The sequence below is a fragment of the Salminus brasiliensis genome, chromosome 8 (assembly GCF_030463535.1).
Source record: "Salminus brasiliensis chromosome 8, fSalBra1.hap2, whole genome shotgun sequence".
Classification (NCBI taxonomy): Eukaryota; Metazoa; Chordata; class Actinopteri; order Characiformes; family Bryconidae; genus Salminus; species Salminus brasiliensis.
Window position 1 is genome coordinate 15,544,684 of NC_132885.1, and position 20,659 is coordinate 15,565,342.

The window sequence follows — 20,659 nt, forward strand, 5'->3', positions numbered from 1 at the left end:
TAACACAGCTGCACTCATGAAGCTCTTCATTAAACTAGTGTGAACATTACTGTAGCTCTACCACACAAATACTTGCAAACCAGTGTTAACAGTACTGCAGCTCTACTGTGCAGCTGTATCAGTGAATGTGTTCATTAAACCAGTGTAAACATTACAATAGCTGTACCACAGGACTTCTGAGCCTCTTGATTAAACCGAGGTAAACATTCATGCCGCTCTACCTCACAACTCTACATCTCAATCTGTTCATTAAATCAGTGGAAACTGAAGCTCTGCTACACAGCTGTGCTTGTGAAACTCTTCAACAAACCAGTGTAAACTATTGCAAACAACTGTAGCTCTACCACGCAACTCTACTTGTGAATGCATGTATTAAATCAGTGCAAACATTAATGTAGCTCTACTTATGTATCTCTACATTAATCCAGTGTAGACTGCAGCGAATTTACTTCAAACCTCTTCATTAAACAGTGGCAATATCACCGACTGAACTGCACGACTCTTGAGAGCTACGCTCCCATTTTGAGCCGCGCACGCGCGCTGGAATGCTGTGCGTTTCCATAGCAACACGAGCCTGCGCCTCGCCATTGGCTGAAACCTGCATTTCCTCCTCCCCTTCCAGCGTGGCTGTGTGCGCGCTCTCGAGCGCTGAACGCGTGAACGCGCCCACCGGGGCCCCTCGCACGTCCCCGCGAACTGCCGCCAGCCTTCCTCCTCCTTTTCGTCATCATCCTCGCTACGGAGGCCGACAGGGCGAAGCGGACGGCGGCGGGTCCCCACCCGTGAGCATGGCGGCCACGGACGCGTCGGTGAGCGGATGAAGAAGAGCGGGACGGAGCCGAGACGTTAAAAAAAAAAGCGCAGATAGGCGGTCGCGCTCTCTCCGCAAAATCGTTTACTTTATTACCGACAAAAAATCAAGCCGCGTTTCTTTCTCGAGCTCGAAGCTCCCTCTGCTCGCTCGCTTCTTTGCTCTTCCTTTTTTTCCGCAGGCGGCCCCCCAGCCTCTGCGTTTTTTCCCTCTCTCCCTCTCTCTCTCCCTCTCTCTCCCCCTCTCTCTCTCTCCCCTCTCGGATGATTTAGGATGGTGAGCTCAGCAGACGCAGACGCCCGAGTGAAGCCCACCGCGCCGAGTGGAGCGCGCTGATCCCCGGCGCGGCTTTGGGCGCCGCTGGCTGAGCGATGGCTTCTGCGCTGGAGCGCTGCTGTGGGCTGCACGCCTTTGTGCACGGCTTGTTTATCTCGGCGAGCTAAAAATCAGCAGCGGCAGCAGGCAGGCACAGCGGCGGCGGCCAGGCTCTCGCCCACATGCCGGACAGCATGGGAGTGCCGCTCTAATAGCCTCTCTCAGTCTTTAACCCCGACCCCCCTTTCCCCTCTTCTTCTTCTTCTTCTTCTTCTTCCTCTTTTTTGTTTTGATGTCGAATGCTGCGTGAATAGCTTTCTCTCCCCCGGCCCCTCTTTTTAGCCCTTTTTGTTGTTGTCGTTGAACGCCGCGGCCATGCGCGAGTATAAAGTGGTGGTGTTGGGCAGCGGCGGCGTGGGGAAGTCCGCCCTCACCGTGCAGTTCGTCACCGGCACGTTCATCGAAAAGTACGACCCCACCATCGAGGACTTCTACCGCAAGGAGATCGAGGTAGACTCGTCGCCGTCCGTGCTCGAGATCCTGGACACGGCAGGCACGGAGCAGTTCGCCTCCATGAGGGACCTGTACATCAAGAACGGCCAGGGCTTCATCCTAGTCTACAGCCTGGTCAACCAGCAGAGCTTTCAGGACATCAAGCCCATGCGGGACCAGATCATCCGGGTGAAAAGGTGAGGGGAGACAGTGTGTGTGTGTGTGTGAGAGAGAGAGGGAGAGAGAAAGAAAGAAAGAGAGAGATAGTGGGCCTGCAGCAGTCTGACGCAGCTCCTCTCTCATCCTGCAGCACAGGACTGCTGCTGCTGCTGCTGCTGCTGCTTCACCCACTCCCACGTCCTGGGGTGGAGGCTAACAGCTAAATGCATCTCTTGGTTAACAGCCTGCTCAAACAGAGGCCTGTGCTCTAATTTCATAATATTACATTAGTGCTTTCCATCGCATTTACATGTAGTGCTGAACACCTGGCTGTGTGACTCAGACTGAGCTAGACCTGCCCATACAGAGGCCTACTGCTGAAGCTAATGCACTGCATCTAGCTAGTAAAACTGCTCACTGTCTCATTGACCTCTTGATCCCTCATTTAGCTCCCAGTTTTATTATTCAGTAACTACTGTGAATTACTATATGTTATGACACTGATGAACTAACGTGTGGGCCCACATGCTGTTTGCAAGGGAGGGATGTTTTCTTGTAGCCTAAGTAGTTAAATATTGTGTTGGCATGTTACTGCAATGTGGTGGGACACAGGACACACATTTTGTGTGGAGTTTTGCACCCTGAGTTAATTTATCCTCAAACCCTTATTACACTCTTGGTACCTCCTTTAGACCTAATGGAGCAAGGCAGCCCAAAGTGTGGCACATAAGGATGTTTGATTGGGCCTGTCAGAAAGCTACCCTAACTGCCCCTCTCTCTCATTGAACGTGATAGTCTCTGTGTATAACAGCAGCTAAGTTAACACCTTGTTTTATTTCAGACCTTTTCATAAAGCAGTATTAACAAAAACTTCAACCAATGGAATATTATCCATGATGCCAGGTGGACCAGCTTAGGGGGGGCATCACAGTCACCACACCATCACATTAGCTATCACAGGGGTTACGGTTAACAAATTCCTGCAAAATCTGATTTGATGCAGTAAGTTATGTGCCCAGCTAAACAGGTTTGTTAAAAGGGTAAAACATAACATAGACAGATCTTCAAGGCAAGTAGCCTTTTGGGCAATGGACTTTGAATCTTTAGTGTATGTCATGGCCGGGGCACGTTTACCCATGCCAGTTGTGTATTTGAAGTATTTTTGTACCAAAATATAATCTAATATAGTCTAATCTTCGTTTTTTGCATATGGCTTTGTCTTTTTTGTCCTTGGCCACCACAAACACTATACCTGGGTTCCTGAAACAAAAAGTTTGGGTACCCCTGCAGTAGTATGTCAGTGTGTTGGCCCTTTAGTGTGTGTTGTTTTTCATTGCAGAGTTGTTCTTGTGTTAAACACTGCAGAGCAATGCTTGCTCACTGATATTGCCACATGTGCATTTTATAGCTTTGGATCAGCTGGTTGTGGTCCGGACAGCCTGAATTCACAGGAAACACTGGAAGTGCTTAGCTTCCCCTGTAAATTCCTCTGAGTGCGCATGCTAACCGTGAGTGCGTGAGCCAGAGCGAGAGAGAGAGTGCATTTATGAGCGTACGTCTCAGCAATAAAGAGTCTTACACGGCACCATGCACCCATCTGAGATGCAGGTGTGAATCTACTACATACTCTGCTTTGCACGCACACACACACACAGGCACAGTGACTATCAACAGGCCCTGCACATTTTAATATAAGCAATTGTGAGCACTTGCTGTTTTGACCGTGAAAATGGAGATCATCTGAAGGAGAGTAGCTGTAGTGTTTATTTTTCTGCGCCCAGTTCAGGCCTACCAAGCCTTGCTATCCAGGCCATCGGAATGTCCTAGAGTTACTGCGGCGCCACAGGAGCACAAGTGTTTCCCTGTGGAACCCAAGGACCCCAAAACTGACTTTTACATCAATGTCAGCGTTTCGATCCCAAGGTGCCGACTATTCATAGACTTTTCTTGTACTTATGGCAAGACTGTCTGTCAGCAGAGGGAAGTCTCGAGTATACTTGGCAGAGCATTAAGAGGCCAACTGCATAGAGTAATTTAGGCTAATTGATTGCTTGTCAGTGGCTCCAACTTGGGTAAATTTGGATAGGAGGGCATAAATCTCCTCATTTGAATTTCAAAACGTGTTTCTAATTCCAAACAGAGGCAGTAAAGAAAGAATACTCCAGCGGTTTTCGGCCTAGTCCCTATCGGCAGCATCTGTGGCAAATAGTCGATTACCTTAGACAGAAATTTCTGTATACTTAGAAAAGAGCAGAAAACCTGTTGAGTCACGCAACGAACGCACTTATGGTAAAAGCCAGTCGAAAGGCATTTCAGCATCTGCCCTGTGGCTTCTGTTATAAGTGTGTGTTGAACCAATAGGTTTACTGTTCTTTTAACTAAATACAGGGAAGCATATATGCCGACAGATATGCCACAGATCCAGCAGATTATGTTCAAAACGTAGGACCAGGCTTAGAATGGGGTGGTATAGTGGTAATATCGTATACCGTAGTATTTGACAATTTTTATCTTTTTATTAAACGTATCTGATGTGTCAGATTTATATTCTGCGTCTGTCTAGTTCATTTCCCTATGTGCTTTTAAGAGAGCCACAGGTTGGGGTGCTGTGGGGGCTCACTGATTAGTTACTCTTTGAAAGTAAGTGGGAAAAAACAAGTCGACTGAAGTTGCGAGTTTAGCCACACTGAATTTCACTGAAAGACAAGCAAACCTGTCTGAACCAGTCTACTAAATGTGCCTGAAAACAGACGAAAACACTCCTAAGACCGTTCACTCCACTTTCTGCTCTCAGATATGAGGCTTCCTCCTCTTAATGTGTGAGATTTGAGATCTGAGGTGTTTAGCCTGCTAGCTAACCTATCTAACCTCAATAGCCAGTGACCAGTCCAAACACAACATAACCGGTCTCGTATCGCCCTTCTGTCACTCCCAACACCAGTCACTTGACTTTGCTCTGACTTTCAGAAGTTTTAGCTCAGCAGTTAGTCAACAGCAGCTTGACTGCACTGGGTTGTCTGATGCTCGGTGGAGCTGTAGCTGAGCTAGATCCAAAAAAATTAAATGAAATGAAATTCAGCTTTTTGTCCTTTCAACAGCAGTCGCTCAATCATTAGTTACCAGTCGCTCGGGTCATTCTCGTCTAACCGTTTATGAGTGGACTTTCTGTCAGCCAGACTCAATCTAGTTCGGTGTTGAGTAGACTAAAGCTAACCAGCTTCTCTCTTCTGATTCAGGGCAGATCAACTGACAGTTTAACATTTATTGAATGATTTAAAACTGTGCAGTGTTCACTTTGTCACCCTGTGAGCAAACTGGACGTTGTATTTGGTCATTTTTCTTTTTTCAAAATAAGGCCGGATGAGATTGTATGGACCACCCACAGTAATACGGTATACTGCTGTATTATTTTGAGGCGGGGTAAAAAGGGTATGAAAAAGGTGGCTACCACTCAACCCTATGTAAGACTATATCTTTAAACCCTTAAATGGTAAGGGTTATATTTAGGCTCTTGTAAACACACCACCTACACTTTCTTGCATAGTGATTATTTGATAATTTGTATTATTTAGTAATGCATTAATAACTGAGCTTCATGAATCATACCAATATTAAAAATATATGCTATGATGATCACAAAATATCAGAGACATTTGTGTCCTCAACAGTAGAGATGTTCTGGGAGGATGCTTAAAATTGATGGCTTTATGTTCCTCAGCTGGGCAGCTGTAGAGGTACAGAGAGAGGGATCACAAGGCAGGAGTCCAGGCTGAATGGAAATGTGCAGAACTGTGAATGCAAGGGACAGGTGAGGTCATTAAGGCCAGTGATGCAGATGGAGGGAAGCTCTCTCTAGAGTCTTTAGATGAAGGGATGGAAAGGATGCTTTAGTCCGCCTGCTGATCAGAACAAGGCCCGGGACCAGAAGGGTCTAGGACAGATGCAACCTCTCCACTTCCCCCCCTCCCTCTTAGCTAGTGTATATCAGTGGAGTGGTCATGTATTATAAATAAGCTGTGTCTGTGTCTGTTGGAGCTGCTGTGGGTCTGTGCAGCAGCTAAAAGAGCTGCAGTATGGGCCTGACAGGACTGAAAATAGTGATTGTATGAAAAGAAAACAATGGCTATGGGGTATTTACATCTATACACTCACGTGTGAAGCAGCAGCATTCAATCAACCGAGACATGGTTGGTGGATGAAGTTTCCTTCTTTTGTTTCACGCTTAATGTAGCTAACAAGTAAAGGAGGCTGTTTGTACATTGTGGAAACTGCAAGCCAACGCCATTTGCTTCAAACGGTGTTGAGTTGATTCTTGAATAAACTTGCTTAATTCTGAATTCAAAGTTTGTACCATGGTTTTGGATCCACCAAGTATCAGACTTATGTAGGCTTAGAAAAGTGTGCTAAACACCACAGCACAGACCGTGCTCCAGTTAAACTGAGGATAAGGCCTCATTCCTGAGAGCGCTAATGTTTACCCAGGTTTGCTTGCTTTCCCTTTTAATTGAATTCAGAGTATCAAAAACTCAACTATGGTGGGTTTCCTCCCATCAGTGAGTGCCTCTCTTAATGAACCCATTTGACCATGTCCGAGATAAAGGGAGAACAGAGGTTTGACACATCAGACATCATCATTTTGTAATGCTGTCTTCATTTGGAGATTCAGTCAACAGTTTTAAAAACCACTGTATTCTGTATTATTACTGTTAGACCGCCCAACCCTAGTTGCGATTGTTGTTGTTTTATTTTTAAGGCTATTCAAACGATTATCAGCAAATCCTAATTTATAATTACTTTAAAACTCATCAATGTGCTGATGTTTTCCACCTTACAGAGTTAGGAGTTAGGAGTTACAGTCTGATATATTCTTGGGTCATTGTGCGTTATTCTCCAGTTTCCTAGGACGTGTAGGTCAGGGGAATGTTAGGGTCAGTTTGTTTATCTTCAGGTACTTCATGGTGGTTTAGATGTATGTTTTGGTCCATTATCCTGTTGTAGAAGCCATCCAACTTTCAGTGTTACTGATGAGTTGACATTTGTATCCAGGATTTGCTGGTATTTTTTGAAATCTTCTTGCACCCGTGCAATACTGCAAATGCCACTGGCTACTCAAACAAATATGTGATAGGTCCAACGCCATGCTTCGCAGTTTTTAAAATGTTCTTTTCATAAAATGCCGGGTTTTTTTCTCCAAACATACATCTGATGATTGTGGTCAAAGAGTATTATCAGTCCATAACACAAGGTTATAAAACTCACCATTCTCTATTACTCTGGGGCATACGTTAAGGTCGCAGGTAGGGTTTCCTTCTTTTGACTTTTCAAGACTATGTTTGAGTAGGCAACCCATTGCAGCGGTGCACCACTCTGACTCAGCTAAACTTTCATGCAGGTTCCTAGTAGTCACATGGAGAGTTTGATTTGCCTGTCTTAACAGTGTTCTTCTCATTTTGACCTCCCCAGTTTCCCTAGAATCACAATTTCTTGCACTGTAGAAAATAAAATCGTTTGGCTATATTCTGACAGCCCTTCTGGGCATAGATTTTGGATTTTTGAGTCTCATAATTTTGTATGTGTTATGGCAAAGTTTGAAGAGTCAGAGAATTTATAAAGCTTGGAAATGTGATTCAGCTGACAATTCCTAAATACAGTTGGTGACAGGCCTCAGGCCTGATTTGCTTATCAAGGTCTGAGGGAAAAAGATCTGAGCCTTTGCAGGGCTTAGGATGCCCAAACCTTCGCACAGGTTACATTGATGATTGAGAGTAACATTAGAATGAATGTTCGCTGAAAATGTTGTGTTTTCTGATTAGATACAGAGAGCGTGTTTACTACTTCTCTAATAAATAACAGCTGACAAAATATGGCCAAGGGTGCATGTACCTGTCAATGCTGATACATTGACCTTATTAAAATGTGGACCTTAATAGAAATTGGCACTCAATGTACCTTGAATAGCATTACAGAATAATGTACAATTAATTTATGCCGGGCTACAAACACAGTAAATGAATAAAATGCTAAAATGTTAGCTCAGCTTTACCTAAACAATCTGGTTTTCTGGAAAGCAATAGATATCAGATATCAGTCTGATTATTTTTTTAATATTGTCCACAGCTATGTTGATGATCCCACTGTCATTGTAAATTGAACAAATCCCAAATAAGAAAACATCAGTGTATGACAAAATCTTTATGAGAACAATGCTTCTTGAAAGCGGTTGCTGAATAAGGCCCAGTGTGCATAATCAAAAGCATAATTTAATATAATGGACAAGAGTTGATTTCAAAACAATATTTGCAGACTTCTTTTAAAGCCTGAACTTTGTTTGTACTTTTATCCATTTTTATAGATACGAGCCATACAATTTCAGAAACCGCATAAGCAGAACTGATGTAAGCAGAAACTGTACAGGCAAGATTGCTGGAAATAATTTAGCACAGCATAGTTTGAAGCAAGCGTGTGTTGATGCAAATTTGATTTTGAAGGGTATCATCTCTCTTATACTCTGAAAGAAGTGCTGCTTTGAATGTACTTGATTAAAATGCAATGTTTGACACACAAATAAAATGTTTCATCTTTTTTTCTTTTTTCTTTGCGGATCATTTTTTCAGTATACTAGAGAGTAAGACGCATGCATGTATATGCACAAACCTTTAAATTCATCACTGGATGGGAAAAAATGTGAGAACAATATAAAGGAAGTAATTGGAACATTACAGATCATTTAAAGAATCTTGGACCTTGTCATTGGACTCCCGTCCCCCAGCATGTGGTGCTCTTTCAGCAACCATCCAGCACTGTGCAGGTGTTCCACTACTGTGTGTGTTTTCATTTCAGTGCAGTTCCTACTTAAATACTGCTTATTTTTCATTGTACTTCCTGGATAGACTAATAAATACTGATTGTTTTATTTCACTGCCGTAGCCTGAGGGCAGCGTTATGTGTTTCCTTCATCAGCCATACAGCAGCTTTCTCTAGCTGATTTTACTCTGCATGATCTAACTATATCCACTATAGAGGAGGATCAGTTCCTCTTTTTTTAACTAAATCAGACTTTCCAAACCAAAGTCGTAAAATAAAGAATATTCGGAAAGTGCACATTTCAGAAATCAAATTGACAAGGTTTTTAGCTTTCCCAAAAAGCCATTTCCATTATGCAGTTAATCATATTTAGGAATAATGCCTAAATCATCAAACGATTGCCTCAAAGTGCATTAAATTGTTAAGCAATTCAATTAGAACTGCTTATGTGTCCGTACTGCATAATGGGTCAGATTAATGAAGCTAGATTCACCAGATTTAGCATGGCAGTAAGAGCGAATAAGATCACAGTAACCTATTGGCTCAATCATAAGTAGTGATTACTAGCCTGTGTTAGGAGTTGTATAATATCTGACACTACTCTTTTCCCTTGTAAGCAATTTATAACAGAACACCAAACTGCCAAAAAAAATCCCTGTTAAAGACTATGGCAAAATGTATTGAACGTTTCTTGTCTACATTGTTTTTAAACATATTTGGTCACACAGGCATGTGTCTTGTTGCATATACACATGCTTTTATTTACCAACATATTTAAAAGGCTATCATAGCATCATAGCAAACATTGTATGGGCAGTTGAGATAACCGAGCAAATTAATCCAGAATTCAGTTTTGATTATCACAGCTTTGAAGGAGGCTCAGCCAATTAGGATGAAAAACAGATCTAGATTTAGAAGTGATAATTCAACTTGTCTGCGAATCATAATTTAAAGTAATTAAAGCTGTAGTAGGGATGGGCGATATGGTGATACACGTGATTGCAGACAAAATGCATCAGAAGCAACAGATTCCAAATTTGCAGCACTTCATCCAATTAACCCAGGCTAATTACACTGTTTGTAATGAAAGGTGCAGTTGATCAGTGTTTTTAAGCACTGGCATATCTTCTGTAAGCTTAGAAAAGTGTATTGTGCATCACGATAGGAAAATGTATCACAATACAATAAAATATTGTCACATTGCCCAACCCTGAGCTGTAGTGTCTAGTACTTTGCTTATTTTATTGGAATCTGTGATTCTGAGATTTTGACATCCAAACAGCCTCTGGGTGTTGTCCATTAATATGCATTAGCACATTAACATAGCAATTTTTAATTGGGTATAACTGAGGTTCCATTTAAAGAAATACAGCAGCGGTAAAAAGACAGCAGCACATTGAGAAATGCCATTGTAACTTTATGAATAGACATAAAGACTGGAGTGGTCGTTACCTCAAAGTTTTATGAATCTGGCCTAATGTCATCTATGATAATCACCAAATAGGCGTGGGATAATTGACAGCATTTTCAGCTGTCTGTTTAACCAGTGCATACATATATCCTGAACACCCTACTTACACATAAACACAGACAGGTCCCCTCTATCTGTCTCCCTCTCTTTCTCACTGTGTGGGTGTGTAATCTGTAATAGGCGCTGGCTGAACATTTCACTGTCATGGCCACCATCTCGCCACATCACACCACTCCCTCTCCCCCCCTCCTCTTCACCCGCATTGATTCCCCACCCAGCAGCAGTGAACGCAAAGCTTGAAGCAACCCCCCCCCCACACACACACACACACACACACACACACATACATACGCACCATTCACACCTCCCCTGTCCTTAGGAAAGACATAAGGTCTCGCAAGCCACTGCCATCTCCACCCTCCTGCCTGCACTCGTTGCCCCCACCAGCATCACTCAGCACACTCTGCGCTGAGACCACCACTATAATCAGTGATTTATTTAAAGAGCTGCATGGGGGTAGGGGAGCGTGTGTGGGGTTGTATGTGTGTGTGGAGGATTGTTGTGTTTTTTTTGTGCATGGGCCTATTCGGTGTAAAAATAGTTCACTGCGGGGCTGGGACCTCACATGTGACAGCCTGATTTTCACACTGTTAAAAACCTCTCTTGTATATGTACACACACACACACACACATCACATCTCTGACCACCTGCAGAGCTTATGTGGTGTTAGCTTGTCTGTTTCATGAAGATTCAATGGTATAATAGCAGAGCACACAAACTCTTAGGTCCCACATTTGAATTATTGTGATTATTTATAGTAGTTACTGAATTACTGATAGTAGTTACTGAATTACTGATAGAAATTAATAAATCAATTCATATTGAATTATTAATAGTATTATAATAATAGCCTTTGCTTGCTTCTTCACACACTTGCGTTGAGCAGATTTCTACCCATGTGCATTGTCATTCAGAACCGTAATTTTGCTATAGCCTGTAAATGTATTTACTAACGGTGTAATGGGACCCATATTTGGACGTCATAGTTCGGTGCCAAAGTCGCTCAGAAAATACACATGAGATATGCTATAACGTTCCACCTGGAAACCTTGCATGGCATTGTGGAATTTAGGAGCATCACTATGGTAACTATAGTAACTCCTCTTTCTCTCTCCCATCCTCTCATTGCCGCACAGACAGAAAATGATTTTATTCTTTATCACTCACTGGTCTGTTGGACAATTGTAGGAAATGTAGCATTGACATTTTACTGCTTAATACACTACAGGCTGTATGGACTACCTCAGGGGGAACTATATGACAGTATGGGGAACAACCTTTAACTTGCAAAATTAACTGTTTAAAAAAACAAAAAGATTTCAAAATAAGCCTCAAAACCTTTGGAGGGGTTTGTTCCTTTTTTATCGTTGTATCAAAGTCGTACCAAATTGTGATTGTATCAAACATCTCTTTTTCTTCTTATAGACATAATCATTGTATTTCATTGAAGGTTTAGAATCGGCACATCAGCATTCATGTTCTGTTTATTGTTCCAGTGAGCTGTAAATGAGAAATACTGCATCAAATTATACCACGCTTTGTTAGCGCTAGCAATAACGTCGACCTCAGAGGGTTAAGAACCTTTCTGATGTGCTCTTATTGACACTGGCTCACTGTAACGGTGTTTTTCATTTAGGAATTTATCATTTTACGTTTTCCTTTAGCTGCTGTGCTGTTCGATCATTAATATGGAAATGGGATGCTTCCACTGAGACTCCTGTGTCAGTCTCCTATGCTAACCATCAGTCTGTCCCATCTCCTGCTCAACCCACATTCCTGCTCCTGCTTTACTCTAAACAGGTGGAAGGTGGGAGAGAGTGAGAGAGAGAGTGTGAGAGAGAGAGAGGAAGGGAGGGAGAGGGAGAGAGAGTGAGAGAGAGAGAGAGGGAGAGAGAGATTACAGTTCACTCTGATTCCCTTTGACACATTAAAGTAGTGTGTACCGGTTTTAGCAGTCTGTTTATCACAGTGGCCAGGGTTTACTGATGGCTGGATGTATTGAGAATTGATAGTGAGATATTTAATAATAATTAATAACTTCATATGGTAAACAGTGTTTCTTTTTTTAAATAAACTAGAGAAGCCATAAGTCAATACAAGTGCATTTTCTGAATGCTAGAAGTAGTTGATAACTAGAAGTTAATTGTTAATATTGTACTTGTTTAGACTGAATTTCTGCTATAGAACATTGTAGGTTAAAAGCAAATGTGCCCAACAAGGCAGGATCAGTCACTCCCTACATTATCACAATCAGTCTTACAATTTGTGAGCCTAAAACAGCTGTCATCTGCATCGATTTGAGATTCGAAAAAAGAAACGTTTTCTACACGTTTTTGTTCATCTGAAGTAAAATTCTTTATTGTTACCTCTTTTTTTATGGCAAAATATTGAACTTTTTTTTTTACATAAGCACAATTGCTTTTGCCAGACGGTGTTGGTGGTGTTGGATAGTCGTAGAATCCAACACCACCAACATGCTAACATTGACATTTTACTGCTTAATACACTACAGGCTGTATGGACTACCTCGGGGAGGAACTATGTGACAGTATGGGGAACAACCTTTAACTTGCACAATTGACTGTTTAAAAATGTCAAAATATGCCTTTTTTATCATCGTACCAAAGTTCTCATTTTCTTTACACACATTCTATAAATTGCTTTGCTTTGATCACACCTTCCTACAACAACATGGGCTTCTACATTAGCATGATTAGAAGTAGTTTATACAGATACAATGAACATTAATCCAAAAATATACACACATTCTCACACACAAGACAGACATTAAAAATGATCAAATCCAGCAGTTTATAACCTAAAGTGCATCATATGCACTATTGCTAAATAAGACCCCTGCATTGATAGGGGTTTAGGATTCTGCTGTTTGCTAGTGTTTCTTATCACTGTGCGCCATTACTGCATCATGCTGTGCAATTACTGCATCACGCTGTGCCATTGCCTTTACCTATTTAATATAATTCAGCATATTGTTTGTTTATTTGCATATTCAGCAAATATGCAGTCATACTGCATATGGTAACAGTCATACTACTGAGCACTGATAAAGCAATTTTTCACTACTTCATGTATTTTTGACTTTTGGGTGGTTAAACATTGCCCTGATTCAATTGGTCTCAGTCTCACACAGCTTTGATTGACCCACCCCTATATAGTGATTAGTGACTGTCTCCCTCAGGCTCGACCGTAATCACAGTCACTTTTTTGCATACAGACCTACACGCTCGCACACTGCCATGCGTGTTTTTTTGCCTTTCAGAAAATAGTGAATAATTCAATGGCATCAATATTTTATACACTAAAGCCAATGCGTAATGAGCGAGGGCGAGTCTGCTCTCCTGTGATGCTGTTTGTTCTGTTTGACAGAAGGGTGAAGAAGGCAGAGTAAGTGTCCCTGGTTTTCTGCGCATTCGAAATGAGCGCACTGTTTCAGCAAACCAGACAACCTTCAATATTATACAGCATTTACAGTCACAATGACCGCAACGGTTAGTATTGTTACCATGCTGTACCAAGCAATACCATTCATCATAGCTTCAGCTTTTACATAGTCATGACCCCCACTGGTGAGGCAGGACTTAAAAAGGGGTTCTTCAATAGAACAATCAACCAATCGGATGATTAAATGGTTCTTTGTCTGGTTGAAAGGTTCTTTGGTTTGGTGGAAAACCTTTTATAGATGTTTTAAGATAGCATTAGAAGAAGTCCACTATGGCTACCAGTCAGAAAAAACTTTTTCAGTATTGTATGCCACCCTTTTGGCTTAAAGTATGGGCAACAAATGTGTAGACCCTCACTGTAGAAAGCACCACTGTTTATATAATATACAAAAATATGATCTCTGCCCACATACATTTTACATTTTGCAGCCTTTCTGAGCCATTTAGCCCTTTTATTAGTTATTTCTCTCATAACTATAAACTAATATATTTGATTTATAGAAGTTACAGAGTAAGTTACACCTATTACAACAATACAGCACTATGTCTCCCTCGGTTTGGGGGGCGCCTAATGTTTTGCCCACGTCTTAGATTTCCCAAAGTCTGTTGAACTGTGTGTGTGTGTGTGTGTGTGTGTGTGTGTGTGTGTGTTTCACTGAAGTTTTGTGGAGAATGATGGAGAGGTGGGATGCACAATGCTGTTGTTCCTCCACATGTCTCTCAGCTCAGAATGTAAACCATTGTCAGGCACCTCACCAGTAGATTATACTGAGCAGCACTGCAGTGTGTTTCCTAGAAGGTATTCCTCTACTGTTAGTGGAATATTTATTGCTGTTGTGAGGGCAGTCGAAAGCACAAGTAGAGTTTAATGGGATTACACATTCCACTGTTGTTCTGCTTGCATACAGGAAATTTCCAGGTACTGCAGAATTCTGCCGTGAGGTTCTCTCTAAAGCTGATAATTTCAGGTTGTGGCGTGCAAGGGCTGGTTTCCCAGCAGACACACCCTTCCCAAACTGCATCTACCAGTTGTTGTTTAGAGCATCATTAGTCTATTTAGTCAGTGATCTTGATTCTACTCTGAAACTAATATGTAGGTTTTGTAACTATGGAAGTCAGCAGTTGAAGTTTGGATCACCATACAGACTGTTGCAGGTCACATTTTTTGTGAAAAATCACTTCCACATGTCAGTTGGCCTGAACATGTTCAGTGTCTGTCTGCAGTTTGCTTCTTTAGTTTTACAAAAAAGGATGTTCGTGTTTATCTAGTTTTATGTTTCTAAATCATTTGAACACAACAGGTGTTCCTTATATTGTACGAAAGATTAATAATTGTTAATAAATAGAATGAATAGTTTTTACTTTAACTTCCATAAAGAATTATTAAGCAGATGTTTTGGAGATGCATGTTTTGTTGGTACAGTGGTTTCTGCCACTGTACAGCACACTGTTATCCAGTACTGAAAAAATGTAGGCTGCTAGATGAGTGCTACTACTTTAGTTATGCAGGGTACTGTTAATCATGTTTTGTCCATTTTGTTCCTAAAGGTGGTAATAATGTAAATGTGCAAATGTGCCCTAAAGATACAACAATGGGCCTCGTTCACCAAGTATTCTTCAGAAGATTTCTTTTTTCTTAAAACCTACTTACATACTTTTAACAAAGATTTTGACATTCACCAATGTTTTCTTATTTGAGATCTGTTCAGTTTACAAGGACCGTGAGGATCCATCACTATAAGAGCAGAGCTGTGAACAATTCCACAGTTTAAAGACACACCATTAATCTAAACAAATGTAACTAAACAAATTTAAGAAAATTCTTTGGAAGGGACTGGTGAATTAGGCCCAGTTGTACAGTCTAAATGTACCAAACTGTTTAAAAGATACACTACATTGTTTTGAGAAAATGTACATACATTTTGTAAAATGAACATCCAGTAGTTTAGATAAGTTGTATGGAATGAATACAGTTAAAATATTATTATTATTATTAATAATAACAGCTTTTGAATATTGTACAGTTTTGATTCTTTACTAAAGGTCCTGCAGACACACCCTTGAACCTCAGAACCCTTTTTCTGAGAGTGCAGATAACAGCATGTCAGACGCCACACTAGCAAGTCTATTTGAGATTGCTTTGAGAGCAGTGTGTGATGACTTGCACAATGCTAATTCAGGGATATAAACATTTAGATTTCATTACATTTCAGCTCAATTTAATCCAATTTGAGCAAGTCAGTGCAGATGGTGATAACTAACGAATTAAACTTGGGACCCCCTACGTGTCCTGGTGATCCTGGAATGTGATGAGTGATTTGGTATGTTTTTTTTCTGTGTTCCTCAGGTATGAGAAGGTGCCGGTGATCCTGGTGGGGAATAAGGTGGATCTGGAGAGTGAGAGGGAGGTGTCAGTGAGTGAAGGTCAGGCTTTGGCTGAGGAGTGGGGCTGCCCCTTCATCGAGACCTCGGCCAAGAGCAAGACTATGGTGGACGAACTGTTCGCAGAGATCGTCCGGCAGATGGACTACGCAGCACAGCCGGACAAAGATGATCCCTGCTGCTCCTCCTGCAATATACAATAACCCTCCAGAGCGAGGACTCACATACACTTTCCCTGTACACACAAACCCGCACACACACACACACACACACACACACACACAAGCGCACGCACATGTGCACACACATACAAACATGACTTCACACACACACACACACAGACACACACACACACACGGATTTCAGTGGATGTTCTTTTTTGGTGCATCGGTTTTAATCATAGTGTAATTAATTCTGGCATATGTGTCCATGACTGAATGGGGAAGATGTGAGGAATTTTTGTCACTTTAATAACTGACTGACTCATTACTGAACCACAGAGAAGTGCACTGGCCTTAGGAGTGTTCCGTTTCCTGGCGGAGAAGGAGACGGCTGCGGGATTTACCGGTCTCGTACGGTTTGCCACTTCTCTCTGCAGCACTATTTAGCCATTGTTGTTTTTTTATTATTATTATTTGCTTTGTTTTTTTAAAGCTCTTGTTTTATCATCTGTAAGTGGCTTTCTTGTTGATCTGACCCACTTTTGTTGGAAGGTTGAAGAGGTGAGTGTTTCTGACCATGTGTCTGAGACAGAGCAATGAAATCAGCCTCCTCAACCTCAAGCATTAAACTTTAATGAAAGATTGATTAGAGTGAAAAAGAGAGGACGATACGCGCACTCCACTGACACTACCAAAAAAAACTTCAAAAGGCCTCCAGTGTTTTTTTTTTTCTCCTGTTTTATTTTCCCATTTTCTTCTTTTTCGCTTAAGTCTCCGATTGTTCCGATGAATGGGACTGCAGGCCGATTCTGTATTTTTTCTCCAACATCTGTGTAATGGTGCTGTGTCTCAGTTGTGTTTTCTCTTTTTTAGTTTTTTTTGTTGGGAGATGTCACAGGACGCGGACCACAGAATGCCCAGGACACCTTCAGTTTCTTGGAACTGTAGTTTCCATTATCGCGTTACTAGCGTTTGAATTTCGCTCCAAAAAAAGAGAAATCTTTTGTTTCTGAAAATTAGGTTACACATTTTCTCAAATGGTGCCATCGGACTCAGCTCTCCTCTAAGTGTTTCACCAACAGGGCCGAAGGGGGGAAACCGTCTCATACTGACAGTAAAGGAAGTCATTGATGATGATGATTGCGATGACGACAGTGATGATGGTGATGGCGGTAGTGTAAATACGTTTTCGGACGTTGCCAGTTCCACTCCTGCTCCTTCTCCCCTGCCTCGGGGCTGTGGACTGCATTGCATGGTCAGAAACTGGCGAGCAGACTGAAGCGATTGAGATTACTGAAGGTGGTTGGAAGAGGTTGAGCCAAACATGACGATCACTCCTGTCCAAGCAGAGGAGCGAGGTGCTGTGTATTCATCGTTGATTTTCTATTTTTTTATGTGAACATTTACTCTACCCTTTCCTGAATGAATGGTGACACTCTTTCATTTGGCACCTCAATAAAGTGTGTTCAACACGTCGTCCGCCTGCTCCTTACAGCTCCTTGAATCACTTCAGATGGAGGTAGAACAGTTTCACAGATGGGCAAATGTTGTCGCAGTCACACAAAAACCTTGTACCTCCATTTTTTTTCTTTATATTTTGTTAAAAGTTCATGATGAATGGACCAATCAAATTGCTCCAAAATGACTTAATATAAAATCTTTGTAGGTGTTCTCCTCCTCTTGTGAAATTGCCATTTTGAGAATACAGGTTTTTGTATGAAATCTGTGTCTGCATCGACCTAAATGATGAAATAGAACAGTGTGATAATAAGACATTTAAGAGTGTGTAAAGTCATCAGCATCATTAGATAATTTACACACCGCACAGGTTATAGATGTGTGCTTGTCTTTGTAAGTGATTCTTACAAAGTCCTGTGCAACTTCACAGGTGTCAAATCATTTGTAAATCTGAGAAACTGTAGAAATTCACAGAATGATAAAGATTTTAAAATGACTGAAAAAATCTATAGAACAATAAGAATGATGTAAGAATTATATTAAATTCATATCCAGAATGCCTCCTGTTTCAAGATCTCGAAGCAGAAAATGTTTCCAAAATACTAAAGATCTAAAAAATACCCCCCTGTGTGTTGTTTGTTATATTTAAATACTGTACACATTGTGTAAGTACTCAAATATATAATAACTTTAAAAAAAACAAACATTTAAATCGGGGCCTACATGGGCTGTTAACAAATGGCAACTGTACTGCAGTGATAAACAGCACTGCTACAGTTTCTGAAATTCTGTGTTTATAAAAGACCCATCCAGATTTCACTTGAGTGTAAGTCTCATTCAGGAGCTTCAAAATAATTGTAACAGTTCCTCGATGCTACAGAGGTGAGAGACATAGAGGTGCAAGATGAGAACCTACTCTGTCCTGTTCTGCACTGACTGGAGAGACTGGTGTTAATTAACAGCACACTTTCTGTGTTTTCATTTTGAGCCCGAACTTTAAAACACTGCCGTAATAACTGCAGATATAATAATAGATATAATACAGAACACACAAATTACAGCATCGTCCTATTCATTAAGCTACAGTGGTGTTTCTCAGCATGTGCACTCAGTAACAGACAATTCAAACTGACACTTTAATGAACTAATGCATATTAATGACCAGTGTTCAGAGCCTGTTTGGGTGTCAAAATCGATTTCAATCAAAGAGTAAGAAACACTGATTATACACAAGAGCAAATAACCAAAACAATTTGGTAAATAAACAAAGTGCAATGTCAAATGCAACAATGACTTTAACGTCAATCAAAGCCATCCTAAATACTGTATTAATGCAACTGCATTCTGAAACCCTTCTCAAGAAAGTCGAGCTCTTCTCAACTTCAGCTGTGATGTTTATCGTAACGTTCATTCGAAGCAGACCAAAATATGCCTCTGAAATAGGGTTCATCAAAATCACAATCAGCTGGGTGTGTGTATGTACAGACACTGTCATGTGGAATGTTTTTGCATGACAGTGTGGTGTTGTGAATCCCTAAGGCCATGTGCAAGGGGTGAGTAAGTGCAGTAATGCCAGATATCACACAGAGTAAACCAGGTCAGCAATCTGTTTTTACGAATGATCAGAGGTGTTACTGAGACACCTTTTGCTCTAAAAATCACAGTATGCGTGTGTGTATGTGTGTGTGTGTGTGTGTGTTCTGATGCCTTTTCGTTAAGTGAAATAAGCAGTCAACATGCTTTTGTACACTTAGAATGGTTGGGGTGCTGCATTTTGTATTTGGATCATCAAACTCGAGTTAAGTTCTGACGTCCTTGACGCACGGCTAGTCATCAAAGACGAACTTCAGATTTTTTCTATCCTATGGAAATTTACCATTTCCATCACTGCAGTACAGGCTCATCATTGTCTCTTTTGACCCTAAAACACCAGAACACCAGCTCTTTCTGGTGTTCATGCCATCTTCTTAAATTTGCCAGCTTTGTCATTCCTTTCAGTGTTGATACAGACATCAATAATTCTGAATATTTGCCGACAGCACTTCCTGCCCTCTGAAGGTTGTTGCTGTTTTCAGTGGCAGATATTTGAAGGTTTTTCTTCACAGCTCTGGTTATATTTCTGGTTATGTGAACCGCAGTTGCGTGCCTCGGGCAAGCTGGTCATATCCAAATTCTCCAGCGGTTTCTGTTTTTTTTCTTTTCCTGTTTTCTCACACTGCTGATTTAGCCAAGGTTAAAAACGAGTGTGCTCAGTGCTCTCAGCCAGTACAACAAGAGACACCTAACAGTCATACCCACTGCAAGTGTCATGCTCAGTTAAGATACAAGGTCTGGACACAAACTATTAGTACACAGTTGGTTCCACAAGTATTTGGACAATGTACAAATACTTTGTTGTTTTGCCTTTGATTTTAAATTATATCAAGATGTGAGTGAAGTAAAGGTTTGCAGAGTGGCCAAATTAATAATAATTAATAATAATAATAAAAAAACCTCTCACTCTCAAGATGATCAGAAGATGCCCTCATGTACATACAAGATGGTTCACCTCACAATGCAAACCACTGGTAACACTTAAGAACAGCAAGGCCAGATTAGGCCTAGATTAACTTTTACCAGAATGAGAAGGAGATGAGTATGGAGAAGCAAAGGAAGGGCTTGTGATCCATGTCAAACATGGTGGAGGCAGTGTTTTGACAACAACGAATGGCTGTGAATAGAACTGGGTCACTGCTGTTTATTAGTGATATGACTGTTGAAAGAAGTAGTAGGATGAATGCTACGTGTATAGAGCTATATACTGTCTGCTCAGGTTGAGTCAAAACATGGTGCTTCACAGTACAGATGGATAATGACCCAAAACATACTGCAAAAGCAACCCAAGAGCTTCTTAGGAAATAATGAGTCAGTCACCTGACCTTAACCCAGTGGAGCACGCTTTCTACTAACTAAAGACCTCCAGACAAGCTGCAACTAAAGGCAGCTGCAGTGTAGGCCTAGCAAAGCACCTCAAGAGAGGAAATTTAAATTGAAAAATATTTTCATATTTGCATTTAACAAATGCATTCGTGCAGACTCCTCAAA

General features: G+C 41.2%; 1 protein-coding gene across 1 annotated transcript; it reads left to right on the plus strand.

Moving 5' to 3' along the window:
* Positions 1–664: 664 nt before the first annotated feature.
* On the plus strand, positions 665–17,592 carry rap2aa (RAP2A, member of RAS oncogene family a). Its single transcript, XM_072685777.1, has 2 exons — positions 665–1,815; positions 15,922–17,592. Exons 1-2 carry the CDS (start codon positions 1,502–1,504, stop codon positions 16,157–16,159), a joined length of 552 nt encoding a protein of 183 aa, XP_072541878.1. The 5' UTR covers positions 665–1,501; the 3' UTR covers positions 16,160–17,592.
* The last annotated feature ends 3,067 nt before the right edge of the window (positions 17,593–20,659 follow it).